This window comes from Danio aesculapii, chromosome 18, assembly GCF_903798145.1.
Source record: "Danio aesculapii chromosome 18, fDanAes4.1, whole genome shotgun sequence".
In the NCBI taxonomy this organism is placed as follows: Eukaryota; Metazoa; Chordata; class Actinopteri; order Cypriniformes; family Danionidae; genus Danio; species Danio aesculapii.
In genome coordinates, this window is record NC_079452.1 from 1,895,088 (window position 1) to 1,911,866 (window position 16,779).

Sequence of the window (16,779 nt, forward strand, 5' to 3'; positions counted from 1 at the left end):
GACAGTCGAATCAGTTTATGGTCTATAAGGTGTCATTACAAATCAGACAAAACAAAATACTTTCTGAAAAAGAAAAAGGTTAGGTTAGTTGGCCACTAATCAACACATAAAACAAATTGTTTTAAACAGTTAAGCCACAATATTTAGTGAGCTTATACTGTAGTTTAATGTTTTTCATAAACAACAGTAAGAGTAAAACTAATGCGTCTCTTTCTGTTAATCCAATAGTAGTGGAAGAATAAATGCATGTAAATTTTATCTCATACAATCATTTATGCCTAAACATTGTAGATATTTAATATACATGGAATGAAAATCTAACCCTTTATTGATTCCAGATTGGTCTTGGCCTTCCTTACACAATGTGTCTGTCTCTTTCTCCACCATACCCTTGCTTCAGTTGTCTTTACTGGAGTTGCTTCCTGCAGATCACCAAGTTGTCATCAAGACTTGGGCTTATAATTGAAATCTTGATCAATCTGAGTATCAAGGTTCAAAAGTTGCTCTTGGAGTTATGAATCACTCATTGTTATAGGCAGAAACAGACTGAAAGACACAAGGATTAAACAAACAATTACAAATGTGTTAACAGAGATAGAGAGTGGGACAAGTGCAATTTAACAATATAAACATGGATTCTAAAAGTGCCTTTACCTTTTGCTTATTAGAAAATTGGGAAATTGGATTTAAAGTAATTTGAAAAACCTGAAAACAAAATATTCATATCTGAACACCTTATAATATATATAATAATTTATATAATATAATTTTATATATATATATATATATATATATATATATATATATATATATATATATATATATATATATAATTGAAGTCAGAATTATTAGCCCCCTTCTGTTTATTTTTCTCCCAATTTCTGTTTAACTGAGAGAAGATTTTTTTTTCAACCCATTTCTAAACATAATAGTTTTAATAACTCATTTATAGTAACTGATTTTTTTGATCTTTGCCACGATGACAGTAAATAATATTTGACTAGATATTTTTCTTTTATACAGCTTAAAGGGACATTTAAAGGCTTAACTAGGTTAATTAGGTTAACTAGGCAGGTTAGGGTAATTAGGCAAGTTATTGTAAAATGATGGTTTGTTCTGTAGATTATCGAAAACATATATAGCTTAAAGAGGCTAATAATATTGACTTACAAAAATTAGAAACTGCTTTTATTCTAGCCAGATAAAACATATAATACTTTCTCCAGAAGAAAAAATACTATCAGACATACTGTGAAAATTTCCTTGCTCTGTTAAACATCATTTGGGAAATATTTAAAAAAGAAAAAAAAAATTAAAAGGGGGGCTAATAATTCTGACTTCAACTATATATATATATATATATATATATATATATATATATATATATATATATATATATATATATATATATATACAGTTGAAGTCAGAATTATTAGCCCCCCTGAATTATTAGCCCCCGTTTATTTTTTCAACATCATTTGGGAAATGTTTAAAAATTAATATATGGTAGATTAATCAGTTTTTGGTTAGTTTTGTGGTCTAAAATGAATAAAATGTGCTCAGACAGGCAGAATTTCAGTTATATCTGCCTTTTTTGTTTCTTTTAAGGCATGATAAATAATTCCAATTACAATGTAGCCTTTAAACTTTTGAGGAACACTTGATTTGCTTTAATTTTGATGCAGTTATGAATACAATTGTATTATTAGAGGTAATATTTATTGCATATTGCAGAATTTATTTAGATTTTGGACGAATACTATTGTGGAAAACAACAATCTGGTAACACTGTTCCTCATCTTCAAATGTAGAACTATATTGTTCTGAGCTATGCATGACTATATGTGGGGAAAATATATTTTTTTAATAAATGAACTTGGATGTAATTAGATAACATCTCTAGTTTGCAGTACATGCTTTATTTATATCAAGTCTGCAGTCATTTACTGCATCAGGAGATAACTACCCTGCTTTTATAAAGGTTCTAAACAAACCCCTAATCTAAATCAACATTATGCAGCATTAACCTACCACATATTGCTGCACAGTTGAACTCATCGGTGAACTCTGGCATTTTGACCAATAGCTGAGCGATGTTAAACTCGCTGTTGAATGGAAGTCACGTTGACCGATGTATATTCCCATTTACAGTTTTCTCAACCCTCTTTACAGACTCTTTTCATGAACAAAACAAAAATCACATATTTTTAAATAAAAAATCTGCGATAATAGGCGTAAACCAGGTTTAAAATATTGCGTTGACATCTTTTGGTAATTATACGAGGCTTTGAACGTCTCCATATGACGCCGGAGGCAACCCATTAAAAGCAATGGAATTCCTTTTACGTCGGTATAGAAAATAGTGCTTGAAGAAAAGTAACAATTATTATAATAAATTATGAAAAGACACAACGTCTGGTACCCCATGGCAATAGAATAAATAAATAAACATAAATAAATAAAATACTGCATACCCTGTGGCAAAATAAAATAAACAAACAATACAGCGTCTGCTATTCTATGGAAAAATGAAATAAAATATAAATGAATAAAAAACTGCGTCTGGTACACTATGTCAATAATAATAATAAGAAGAATACTGCGTCTGGTACCCTGTGTCAACAATAATAATTAAAATACTGCGTCTGGTACCCTGTGGCTATAATAATAATCAAAATACTGCGTCTGGTACCCTGTGGCTATAATAATATTTAATAAAAATATTTTTTAAAAAGCGCAGCATCGGGTACCCTATGGCAAAATAAATCGTGCTAGAGACACGAAAATGATTTCCTATTGAAATACATTGGATGGAAATTCGTGCAAGGTGACACGAAAAAAGAGGGACATTCGTGCCCATGAACACGAATCAATAGATTAAATTTCGAGACTATTTCACGAACTGCCGTGAGACTGGGTTGAACATGCAGTTAAACTAATCCTGAATTACAGTACAAAAACAGATATATGGTTATACATGATATTGACTTGACTATAATTTATTTTAAAACAAACAAAACATTTACTTTATACTAAACATAGTTTCACTGGATAAAATCAAACAACTGAATAGATTTATCCAAACCAAAATTGGGTGAATTAAACCACAGATAAAAGACACACATGCAAGAATATTACAGTAGGTGTTGAAAATTGCAGTAGTTATTGGTAATGCTGAATAAATAAGCCATTTAACCTATTATGACATAACCATGTATATACAGTTGAAGTCAGAATTATTAGCCCCCCTTTATATTTTTTTTCTTCTTTGAATATTTCCCAAAAGACATTTAACAGAGCAAGGAAATTTTCACAGTATGTCTGATAATATTTTTTCTTCTGGAGAAAGTCTTATTTGTTTTATTTCAGCTAGAATAAAAGCAGTTAATTTTTTTTTAACAAACCATTTTAAGGTCAAAATTAAGCTTTAAGCTATTTTTTTTCCCCGATAGTTAACAGAACAAACCATAGTTATACAATAATTTGCCTAATTACCCTAACCTGCCTAGTTAACCTAATTAACCTAGTTAAGCCTTTAAATGTCACTTTAAGCTGTATAGAAGCTAAACATAATAGTTTTAATAACTCATTTCTAATAACTGTTTTTTTTATCTTTGCCATGATGACAGTAAATAATATTTAACTAGATATTTAAGACACTTCTATACAGCTTAAAATGACATTTAAAGGCTTACCTAGGTTACATTAAGTTTATAAAATAGTCAGTGAAAACAAGTATTACTACCGTCAGAAAAACATGATGCGGTTTTAAATAATTGTACACAAACGTATAGATACTCTAGGCCTAATTACCAGTTGCACATTGTAACACCCACACTGTTATTAGTTTTAAATGTCTTGTTTCGTGTTATTGCACTTTTGCGACACATCCTAACTCTCTTTACCTCACCAGAAGTTTGTTGCAGGCTTTAGCAGTCTTCATGCTTTCAAAATACAGCATTTTTAAAAACGTCATATCATTTTCAGTGTAATGATGGTAAATTTTATGTAGACATTCAAACAGTTTTACCCCAACTATATTGAGATCGGGATCCAATTAAGGGGCAAGGTAAGTTCGAACATGAAATGCGTGACAAGAATTGACCAATCAAGCTTCTGCTTGTATGGAATATACACATTTCGGTAAGACTAACTATCCCAGACAAACACAAAACACCCAAACACTGCAGTGCTTTGTAATTTTCTCCATAAATAAAACTTGTATCAGAGTGACAGCGATGTTTTTTGTCAGCTTGTTTTCTTCTGAGAAAACGGTTGATGGTCGGCTAGCAAAGCCCCCACCCCCCAAATTCCTAAAATTGTCAAGCGTTGACCGGTCTGCTGTGATAGAAAGGTTGAGGACCACTGCTGTAGAAGACATAGTCATCAATAATTTGTTTGTTTCAACTTTGTGGCAATGCTTGGCTTGTTTTGAAGCAAAAAGCAAAAAACAGTCTAAAAAGCACCGGGATGCTTTTTGCTCGCGTTTTCCATCGACGTTTAATGCCTCGTGAGTGACTAAATAAAGGGCACCAATGTGATCATGCACACCAACGCACAAAACGGCAGGCGTAAAAGTGGCATGTTTAAAGAAACGCCTCATGCTTATTTTTTTGTTTTGATGCGCTGCGTAAAAACCTTCGCCACCAATCAGATTGGCACTTTTGTTCACATGCACGGAGCTGCTGAAGTAACAGTAAACAGCACTTGGAGGCGCTCAAGCGCAAAACTGTCGAGTGCACATTGAAGAAGATGCCCACAGGCAATATGAACGTGGAGCTGCTTATTGCACTGGTGAACAATAATCATTTCTTCATCGCTAGAGCTGGAGCTGCTACTTAAACCATCCATAACAACAAGCGTGTCAACTTTCTGTCTTTTTCTGTGTTACAAACGGGTGTCAGAAGCTTAATGTATTCTTCTGCTCGACGCCAGTGAAAATTGCTTGGGTTTGAATCCAGAAAAACGTCTCTCAAAACGCTTATGAAAAACCCAAACGAAAAGCATCACGGTGTGTACAAGCCTTAAGAATGACATCTAGTGGCCAAAGAAAAATTTAGTTGTATTAAGTTTGTACCTCTAAATTTGCTGTAGTTAGTGTTGCAATGGCGGAAATTCAACAGAGCTCTATTTTGCTGTCATGTGGGTTAAAGTCTTGAAAATATAAGTCTGAGTATTTTGTTTATAATTTTTCTTTATTTATAGAGTGAAGTGTTATTTAAATAAATATGGATAGAATTCATGGATAGAATATGCATTTCCTAAAGAATAAAACTACAAGATTATTTGTTTGTTCATCTGTATGCAAAGCTATATGTTAAATCTGCATCTAATAGCTAAATTGTATCTATAAAAATTACTATTTGACATTCTTTTTGTATGTTTAGTTTAACAGTGCTTCTTTCAAGTAAAGTACATTCATGGGACATCTGGTGTCCAAGTCTTTCTTGGCGGAATCTGTTAGCTATCTGCCAAGCTAGTCAGGCTCAAGCACTTTAGCAGTTATCCAAGTAGGGGCAAAATAGCAAGCTCTTACAGTAAACTTTTTCTGAATTATGTTTCATTGGGTGCTGCAGAGTGTATTATCTCTCCAGAGGGGAAGGGGACAAAGATTAATACATCTGGCCAGCAGAGGTGCAACTTTTCTTTTACAGGCTATAAAATGATTTTTAACGACTAGAATATTTTGTCAGGAGGAATGTTGCTAACTTTGTATTGAGACAAACTGCTGGCCTGGGGTAAGACTAATTTGTTTTTAACGGAGTCTAGGAACATTCAACTGAATTGACTCCTTTTTTATAGAGGAGTCTTAAGAATATGTAGCATTAAAAAAATAATAATTTATTGATTAGTTCCCAACAACCAAGACCACATTCCTAAAGTTCATATTTTATCCAGATTTTAAGGATGCAGATGGAGATTTACTGAGTTCAGAACTTTTAACAAGTAATATGGCTAGCAGTAAAACTTTTTTTTACAAAAGTTTTAAATGCAAAAAATTTATAGAAACAATTAATGCTGTTTCTAGAGACAAACTAGGGTTGGGTCAGGACATACAAACTGTACGGAGAGTTTTATAAACCACCTTTGGAAAAAAAAAAAAGGTGGGCGATCTTCACTGTAGAATTTTACATGGTACAGTTGCTGTTAATTCTTGTGAGAATGTGATTAACCAAAATGTATGCAATTTATGTCTTTTTTGTGAAAAAAAAAAAATATGGAGAGTATGAGTCTGTAAATTATTATTTTTTTATCTTTGTTGTTCAGTAAGTTTAATGAAATCTTTATAGTTGAGAGTTTTATTGGGCATTGTTGGGTATTATTATACACAAAAACATGAGATGAAATGTCAGATTTAAAAATTTTATTGTAGGTCAATCAAAAATGGCAATATATATAAGCAAGATTCATAAAATTGAAGAATTAGGGGTACATGTATATAAATATATTTTAATTATTTATTTTTTAAAGTTGTATAAGATATCAACTATTTTTTTCAATCAGTGTTACAATGATGCAGTTTTCTCTGTTAAAGAAGATTTTTTTATTTTTTTTATTGTGTGTTGTAATAATTGAGTCTGTTGTTATTTTTTTGTGAGTATGAAAATGTAACAAACATCTGGTTAAATATCAAATTGCTCTCAAATCAGCTCTATGCTAAACAGCTTTTTGTAATGTATATTCAGATATATTTAATTTTAGTGTAATGTCTGATTAATTAATTAAATTTTTAGCACAAAACATGTTTAATTATATCTTAGTTATTTTCCTTTTATAATATACAAATTGCAATGTATTATTTCAGTAAGTTCAGTTTTACATATTGTATTTCAGTTTTGTTTTCTCCTTGTGTTCTTTGAATTTAATTGTTCTCTTTACATATTATTAATGACTATTTATCTTTGCCATGACATGCTTTTTAGTGTTCATTTCTGGTCTCAGTAAAATTACATAGCACTTTGGCAAGAAAATACAGAAAAGTAATCCAAAGGATGACACCAAAATAGCAAATATTTCCACAGCTACGATAAATTTTCCAGGAGAACTGATATAAGCTGGGATAAATGTGATCCATACAGCACAAAATATGAGCATACTGAATGTGATGAATTTAGCCTCGTTGAAATTGTCAGGCAGTTTCCTTCCGAGAAAAGCCAAAACAAAGCAAAGGACAGCCAGGAGACCAATATAACCCAATACAGCACAGAAACCAGTAGCTGAACCTAAATTGCATTCTAAAATAACTTTTTCTTGGTAATGCTTCATGTTCATATTTGGAAATGGTGGTGATAATATTAACCAAAATGCACATATAAGGACCTGTATAAGAGTAAAGCTAACAACACTGAGTCTTTGTTGAAGAGGACCAAACCATTTCATGACATTGCTTCCTGGAAGTGTTGCTTTGAAAGCCATTAACACCACTATTGTTTTCCCCAGAACACATGAGATACATAGGACAAAAGTGATTCCAAATGCTGTGTGACGCAACATACAAGACCACTCAGTGGGGCGACCAATGAAAGTAAGTGAACATAGGAAACACATAGTGAGTGAAAAGAGCAGCAGGAAGCTCAGCTCTGAATTGTTAGCTCTTACTATAGGTGTGCTTCTGTAAATATAGAAAATAAGCGTGACTACTATTGTAAAAAATGCCCCAATTAAAGAAAACAATCCCAAAAGTATCCCCATCATTTCATCATATGACAAGAATTCAATTTCTTTTGGGATACAGGCATCTCCCCTCGTATTTGACCACTGTGTCACAGGGCATTTGAGGCAATCAACTGAATCTAGAAAGAAGAAAATCAGATACTTATTAATCTAAAACAGTAATTGAGTATTGACAAAATGCAAGGCTTTCTAATATTGTACCGGTTTTGTTACTAATCTCTCCTGGTGGGCACAGTATACAGTCATAGCAACAGACAGGTCTTCCTTTCTGCATTGCTTTCCTGGTGCCTGAGGGACAGCTCATACTGCACACAGATACAGGCACCTGCAACACATTCAAATAATATTATATGCATTATTACGGTATTTTCTCACATGTGAGTACAAAAAAAAGGAAGAAAAGAAAAAAGCTGTACCTGATCTCCCCCGTCTCTCCAGACTACCTTAACATTATTCATGGAGAACCGTTGATCTTTAGGCAAAGAGGCATCATAGTAGCCAATAGTTTCCACATCTATTTTGCCTCTGTTAACACTTTGAAGATTTATCAGCTCATATCTTGCTGGTGAATCCCCGTTGCTATCAAAGAAGACACTTTCTCCTCCAGGTGTAGTGAAATTTACACTTTGCAAGGAGTTTAAAAGCTTAGGTATGCAAATTAAATAAAAAGTTCAATTGTGCAAGCTAAACGAACACAGTATATTTTATACAATTCTGACATAATTTTCTGGTCTTACCTGCCAAGGCTTTATTTCTGTAAGTTTCAGACATACATTAGGACTGGAGCTTTGGTTTTCCTCACATAAAAGAAGATTATTAATTGCATGAGCTACCGCATAAACAGCTTTATATATATTGTTTGAGAACCTTAAGTCAGTCAAATCTGTGAAAGAGTTCTGCACATCTCTCAAGTTTTCAGATCCATTACACCTTTTTCTTAGTTCACTTGGATTAAATGAACAGTCAAAGACATGCTCCCAAAAATCTTTTACAAATATGCTGCTTGGAAATTGAGAGGGATTAACTTTCTGTAGAAAAGGGCCCAGTCCAGGTATTTGCGCATTGCGTACAGCAAATCCAATAGAGCCAGTAAGTAAAGTGTGACCATAGATATCTGCTAGAGAGTCATCTGTGATCCAGGCATCACTTCCAATCCACTGCAGTCCTGTGATGTTCTGCTTGTAGAGCTCATCCACTAATAATTTGATCTCTCTGTGTGACATGAAGGCCATTATTACCTTAGATGTAGAGCTTCTTATGATGCTCACAATTCTTAGTATTTCATTGTATTGACTTGTACTTTCAATGGCTTCAAAGTATTCAATGCAAACTCCTTCCTCATTAGCAGCCTTAATAAAAGTGGTTATTCCATCTATACCATAATCATTTTTATTGCTTAACGCCCCCACCCATGTCCAGCCAAAATGTCTGACCAGCTGGGCCAGTGCGCGGCTTTGATAGTAATCATTGGGAATAGTTCTGAAAAAGGTGGGATATTCCTTTCTGTTGCTCAAGCAAGCACATGTAGCAAAATGACTGATCTATCAAGGAGAAAATTATATATGTATTTGAAATGTTTACAAGTGAAAGTATACATCAAGTTTAACAATGAGAAAACACAGCTTACCACAGGTATATGAAATTGTCCAACTATTTTTGCAAAGCTCATGGTTGGTGTTGATCCAGAATGTCCAATGATGGCTTTCACGGTTTGAGATTTAAAGCAGTTTGCTCCTGTTTCTGACTGCTCTAGACCATTTACTAATGTCATTGCAGCTCCTAGTATGTTGCTGGATCCACAGTCATTGAAAATTCTGTATCCCATTTTAATTCCAGGCAGAATATATGTATCTCTATTTATCTCATCTATTGCAAACATTAATGTGTGAGCAAACTTGAATTCCCTAAAACTGAAACTTATAAAAGCGTGTTTTGTCAGGCATACTGTTTTTTTTTCACTCAATATCATCTTAAAATGTTTTTTTTTTTTTAATTATTTGTTATGTTTTTATACATATTGATTACAATAAAAATCAGGTGGAAACTGCTAGTACATACATACTCTTTGCAAGGGCGTATTTGTGGCATTTTTGTAAAGGAATCGGGATAGCCATCTTGTCCAGTGCGGAAAGAAAATATACCTCCAATTATTAAGTCTCCATCTTTCTCCAGTTCAGGCAGCACCCTGTGGCCCAGTGGTGTGCAGTCAGGCTGTGCTGCCTGAGTTAAGAGGACCTTCAAAAGCAGCTGAAGAATCAGCATGGCAGGTCAAGTTTCTGTTTGTTGTTGAACACTATATTTATACAGGGTGAAGCCAGGGCATCAGTTCTCTCAGGAGACGGACAGCACCAATCATAGTTAATTCTTCTCTAAGCAACATTTTATTAGCAGCCAGTAACGTTGATGGAAATGAAAAGCTATATGTCCCCTTATTTTTTTATGGTCACTAAATTGTCCTTGCCTTTTTTTTAGTAAAAAAAATTATTATTTATTTACATATGTATTGTTTTTTATAATAGAGTAAAACTCATACACAGACACACAGACACACACACACACACAGAGGTACCAATCGTTTTCATCCCAGGATGTTAATATACAATATTGTTAAACACCTAAGTGTATTTTGTTATTTCATGTTAAACAGGGCTCTGAAAAATTACCCTTACCTGAACAAATGTATTTTAACTGAGCTTAATTGATAATAAAAATAATAATACCCGTGTTCACGTGGGTTTCCTCCAGGTACTCCGGTTTCCTCCTCAAGTCCAAAAACATATGGTATTAGGTGAATTGGGTAAGCTAAATTGGCTATAGTGTATGTGTGTAAATGAGTGTGTATGAATGTTTTCCAGTGATGGGTTGCAGCTGGAAGGGCATCCCCTGCATAAAAAATATGCTGGATAAGTTGGAAGTTCATTCCACTGTCGCGACCCCAGATAAATAAAGGGACTATGCCGAAAATAAAATGAATGAATAACAATAATAAGAACTTTTTATTAAATTAATTTCTGAGGACATCAGTCATTCAGTTTATTAAGTTAATTTGCCCATTAAGTGCTTTTTGGAATTCTTTTCCGGTTTAAATAAAATCACATAGCATTTTGGGAGAAAAATGCAGAATAGTAAACCAAAACTTGAAGCTAAAATCGCAAATATCTCTACTGCCACAGTAAACTTCCCAGGCGGGCTTACATAAGCTGGAATAAAACCAATCCATACAGCACAGAATATGAGCATACTGAATGTAATGAATTTGGCCTCATTAAATTTATCCGGCAATTTACGTGCCAGAAAAGCCAAAATGAAACACAAAAGAGCTAGAAATCCTATGTAACCCAGAACAGCCCAGAACCCTATTGATGAACCTACATGACATTCTAAAATGATCTTTTCCTTAAAGTAATTAAAATTTTTAAAGGGAAATGGTGGAGAAATTGTTAACCAAAGCACACAAATAAGCACTTGTATGAATGTGAACCCAAGAACACTGAGTCGCTGTTGAGGAGGTCCAAACCATTTCATGACATTACTTGCTGGAAGTGTAGCTTTGAAGGCCATTAACACCACTATTGTTTTCCCCAGAACACAGGAGATACAGAGGACAAAAGTGATCCCAAACGCTGTGTGACGCAACATACAGGACCACTCAGTAGGCTGACCAATGAAAGTGAGTGAACAGAGAAAACAACACATAAGCGAAAACAGGAGCAAGAAGCTCAATTCAGAATTGTTGGCTTTCACTATTGGGGTATTTTTATACCTGAAGAATATGATTGCAATTATCATTGTTACAAATGCACCAACAATGGAAATCGTTGTAAGCAAGATTCCCATGATCTCTTTAAAAGACAAAAATTCAGTCTCCTTCTCAACACATACATCCTTTTGCAGATTTGACCAAAATTCTTGATGGCACCGCAGACATGCTACTGAATCTAAATTAGATGTAATGCATAAAATGTACTAGTATTAGATTTAGTTCTGACCTAACAATAATAATTATTTATTTCATTTTCCATTTTATTATTTTACCTGTAGTGTTACTGATCTCTCCATCTGCACAAGATATGCAGTCGTAACAACATATAAACTTTCCTTTTTTAATTGCTTTTCTAGTGCCAGGTGAGCAGCTCTCACTGCACACAGATTTTGGGACCTGCAACAGAAATTTCAGCTTGCACATTATTAGCATGTTTTTGTCTATTGCATAAACTTCTAAGATTCTTCATCATCACACACAAGTTTTTTCATTGTTTTATCCTCACCTTTGTTGCATTATTTGACCATACTATTGAATCCACATTAACTGCCAAACGATCTTTCACAGGAAGAGAAGCATCGTAAAGCCCAACAGTGACAAATTGATCGTGTTTTTCGTTACTCGGTTGCCAATTTATTACCTCATATCGTGCAACTGCCTCACCATTCTCATCAAAGTATATATCCTCACCATCTTTGGTTTTGAAATGTACCTTTCGCAGGTGCTTCAGAAACTGTTGGGTGGGGTAAAATTAATATTAATAGTAGCAGTCAACCTAAAACATCCTGTATTTTATTTATCAATCTTAGTCTAGATATACACACAGTTATAGGATCAAGCTGTTTCTTTGAGGCACATTTTTCCTTGCAGCCCAAAAGTTTGTGAAGAGTATGAGCAATAGCATACACTCCTTTGTACACATTGCTGAATATAGGCATGAGTGACATATCGGTAAAACTGTTTTGCATCTGGGACAGTTCTTCATTGCCTGTGCATGCATTCATAGACACTGAATCATCCTTGTTGGAGTATTTACACTGATACAGTGATTCCCAGAGCTCTGAAAATATGGCTCTTCCTGAGGATTTCAGTTTTTTAATGTTTAAAATATATTCCTTTAGACCTGTCACTTCTGTTTTGGGTATTGCTAGACCAACAGCTCCTTGTAAAATGTGATGTGTGTCCATAGTGGCAATGACTGAATCAGAGATCCATCCCTCTGTACCTACCCACTGGTATCCAGTGATATTATATTCAACAAATTTATGTAGCAGAATTTCCAAGTCCCAGTGCACAAGAAATGCCACAATCACTCGTGAGGTTGAACTTTTTATCTGTTCAATTATCCTCATTACTTTATCTTCAGCATATGTTCTGAAAAACGGGAGAGAATATTCCAAACAAATTCCCATCTGTTCAGCCACTTTGGTGAAAGTGGCCATCCCATTATTACCATAATCATCATCTGTTCTTATAGCTCCCACCCAGGTCCAGCCAAAGTGTCTTACTAGTTCTGCCAGTGCTCTGCTCTGGTAGTAATCGCTTGTAATAGTTCGAAGAAATGAGGGGTATTTGACTTTGTCACTGAGACATTCACAGGTGGCATAGTGACTGATCTAAGAGAGAATTAAAATTTTTACTAGTATAAATAAGTTTAACATATTGTCACGTTATCATAAGTTGTTACATTTTCTGAAACTCCCTAGTATATAGATGTTACAATTTTAATGTTATATAAGAAGAAATTATACCATGGGAAAGTTGAATGGTCCAATAGTTTTTGCCATCGCCATGCATGCCGATGAGGTTGTGTCTCCTAGTATGGTTTGTACATATGCCTGCTTTGTGCAGGGTCCATCGGACGTTGTGTTCTCATGTGCATTAACAAGAGCCATAGTCACTCTGACAGCCATTGCCATTGAACCACATGTATCATATATCCTGTAGCCTAATGAGACCCCAGGTATCAGAGTGGAACTGTTATTGATTTCCTCCACAGCAAAAAGCATGGACTGAACATACTGAAAGTCTCTATAATTTAGGCTTGTATAAATGGATAAATGAATGAATAATTAAATAAATAGAAAGATAGTTAGATAAGCGTTCAAACATATGACCTATAAATAATCTTAATATATATATATATATATATATATTAGGGCTGCACGATATTGGAAAAATTTGACATTGCGATTATATTTTTTTCTTTGCAATTATAAATACAACTTCACCAGATGACTTAAATATCACTATTTATAAAAGATTTCATTAATTTGTGTTGATTCGGATGATTTTTAGGGAACTTAAATATAAATATATTTTTATGTCATTTATTATATACATAAAATAAACAAACTACAGTCATAAATAAACACATTTAAGCAAATAAATAAATAAGTGAATTAAACAGTGGTTTATGTTTTTCTGGAGAGAGTTTAACAGTATTTGATTGCAGAATTTTAATCAAATTTAAATAACAGTGCATTGTCTTCAACATATAAATTATTTTTTATTATTTATCTGTATTAAACTTTTTTTTATAAACTATTAAAATGCTTTAAAGTCTCTTAACATGCTAACACTGTCACAGGTCTTAGAACACAGATGACAAACCTTAACTCTATGTCGGTTAAATTCTGCAGTACTCCTGCAGCTTTGACCTGTGGTTTCTAATCAACTACAAACCCAACTTAACATGTCCTATCCTGCAATGCGACTATTGCGGATGCACACATTGTGATATTGAAGCTCACACGATATATTGTGCAGCCCTAATATATATATATATATATATATATATATATATATATACATATGTCTAAAACAGTTATACTCAAAAATTAACCAATTTGTTTGATATACCTGATGCACTTCAGCGGTGGTGGTGTAACAGAATATGTAAGTTGTCTGATCTCCCAGCTGCTATGGAAGGAGAAAACACCTCCAATTATGATGTCTCCATCTTTCCATAACTGTGGGTATACAGGCTGTCCTTGCAGAGTACAGGCCGTTTCATTAGCCTTGGTAAAAGTAATGATGGTCATAACCACATGTATGAGTGCAAAAAATGGCTCCATACACCCAATAGATACTGCTCAGAGCTGTATCAGGGACGAATGCAGTAAGTTGAACTGACAATGCTTTCTGTTATATATAGTGATGTGAGGTACTAAACCTCTATGGGCAGTGACGAATTTGGACTTTTAAGGAGGTATTGCACCCTGACATGCTGAAGTGACATGCTGAAGTGAGTCTATCTCTCTCTCTCTCTCTCTCTCTCTCTCTCTCTGTCTAGGCAGACACACAGACAAATAGATATAAAGCACATCCGGAAATTATTCATAGCGCTTTACTTTTTCCAAATTTTTTTATGTTACAGCCTTATTCCAAAATGGCTTAATTTAATTTATTTCCTAAAAATTCTATACACAATACCCCATAATGACAATGTAAAAAAAAAAATTAATTGTTGCAAATTTATTAAAAATAAAATAACTTAAAAATCACATGTACATGAGTATTTATTTCAGCCTTTGCCGTGAAGCTCTAAATTGAGTCTGTACCTGTCTATATAAGGTCCCAGGTCCCAGGTGCATGTCAAAGCACAAACCAAGCATGAAGACAAAGGAATTTTCTGTAGATCTCCGAGACAGGATTGTCTCAAGGCACAAGCCTGGGGAAAGTTACAGAAAAAAATTCTGCTGCTCTGAAAATTCCAAGGAGCACAGTGGCCTCCATCATCTGTAAGTGGAAGATGTTTGAAACCACCAGGACTCTTCCTAGACCTGGCCGGCCATCTAAGCTGAGTGATCAGGGGAGAAGAACCTAAGTCAGAGAGGTAATCAATAACACAATGGTCACTCTGTCTGAGCTCTAGCGTTTTTCTGTGGAGAGAGGAGAACCTTACAGAGGGACAACCATCTGTGCAGCAATGCCCCAATCAGGCCAGTATGGTAGATTGGCCAGACAGAAGCCACTCTTCACCTGGAATTCGCCAAAGACCTCTGAAAGACTCTCAGACCATAAGAAACAAAATTCTCTGGTCTGATGAGACTAAAATTGAACATTTTGGAATGAATGCCAGGCGTTATGCTCATCACCAGGTTAATACCATCCCTACAGTGAAGCATGGTGGTGGCAGCATCATGCTGTGGAGATGTTTTTCAGCAGCAGTAACTGGAAGACTAGTCAGGATAGAGGAAAAGATAAATGCAGCGATGTACAGAGACATCCTGGATGAAAACCTGCTTCAGAGTGTTGACCACAGACTGGGGCGATGGTTCATCTTCAAGCAGGACAAAGCACACCGCCAAAATATCAATGGAGTGGCTTCACAACAACTTGGTGAATGTCCTTGAGTGGCCCAGCTAGAGCCCAGAGTTCCTATTGAACATCTCTGGAGAGATCTATAAATGGCTGTACACCGTCGCTTCCCATCCAACCTGAAAGAGCTTGAGAGGTATTGCAAAGAGGAATGGGCTAAAATTGCCACAGACAGGTGTGGCATCACATTCAAAAAGACTTGAGGGTGTAATTAATGCCAAAGTATAAAGTAGTATAAGTATAAAGTATAAGTATATAAGTATTATATCCTGGAGCGTCACAGGAATCAGTCTCATGCTCTCCACTCCTCCATGACCACCACAGTAGCTGCACAGGATATGGCCTGGTCCAGGATATGGAAACCTTGGGATGATCTCGTCGCTGGTCTTGGATCAAATCAGTGGCGCTGCGTGGTCTGAGGGTCTCGGGATGACTATCCCCAGGTGGTAGCTGATATTCATAGTGTATATAAATGAGATGAAGAAACCTGTGTGGAGCACATTCATGTATCATACCACTAAGTGATGCAATGAGTGTATGCTTTACTAAAGAGATAGGTCTTTAATCTGAACTGCGAGAGTGTGTCTGAGCCTCGGACATTATCAGGAAGGCTATTCCAGAGTTTAGGAACCATAAATGAGAAGGCTCGACTTTGCTATTGTAGGTACTACCAGAAGCCCTGACTTATGAGATCTTAAAGAGCAGGATGGATTGTAGCGGGACAAAAGGTTGTTTAGATAAACAGGAGCTAGATTATTTAAAGCTTTATAGGTAAGAAGCAATATTTTAAATTCAATACGAAACTTAACAGGCAGCCACTGTAAGGAGGATAAAATTGGGGTGATATGATATTTTCTAGACCTGGTAAGAACTCTGGCTGCTGCATTTTGTACTAGTTCAGTTTATTAATAGAGGATGGTGGGCAGCCAGCAAACAGAGCATTACAGTAATCCAGCCTTGAAGTCATAAAAGCATGGACTAGCTTTTCTGCATCTGAGATGGATAGCATACTTCGTAAC

At 34.9% G+C, this 16,779-nt stretch overlaps 2 protein-coding genes across 2 annotated transcripts; both read right to left on the reverse strand.

Moving 5' to 3' along the window:
• Positions 1–6,885: 6,885 nt before the first annotated feature.
• LOC130245569 (extracellular calcium-sensing receptor) lies at positions 6,886–9,936 on the reverse strand. Its single transcript, XM_056478307.1, has 6 exons — positions 9,737–9,936; positions 9,302–9,590; positions 8,412–9,215; positions 8,091–8,318; positions 7,876–7,999; positions 6,886–7,793 (listed from the first exon to the last, which is right to left on the reverse strand). The coding sequence occupies exons 1-6, from the start codon at positions 9,934–9,936 to the stop codon at positions 6,886–6,888; spliced, it is 2,553 nt and encodes an 850-aa protein (XP_056334282.1).
• A 774-nt stretch (positions 9,937–10,710) lies between these two features.
• On the reverse strand, positions 10,711–14,514 carry LOC130245598 (extracellular calcium-sensing receptor). Its single transcript, XM_056478350.1, has 6 exons — positions 14,300–14,514; positions 13,189–13,480; positions 12,262–13,053; positions 11,943–12,170; positions 11,710–11,833; positions 10,711–11,612 (listed from the first exon to the last, which is right to left on the reverse strand). The coding sequence occupies exons 1-6, from the start codon at positions 14,512–14,514 to the stop codon at positions 10,711–10,713; spliced, it is 2,553 nt and encodes an 850-aa protein (XP_056334325.1).
• Positions 14,515–16,779: the final 2,265 nt, after the last annotated feature.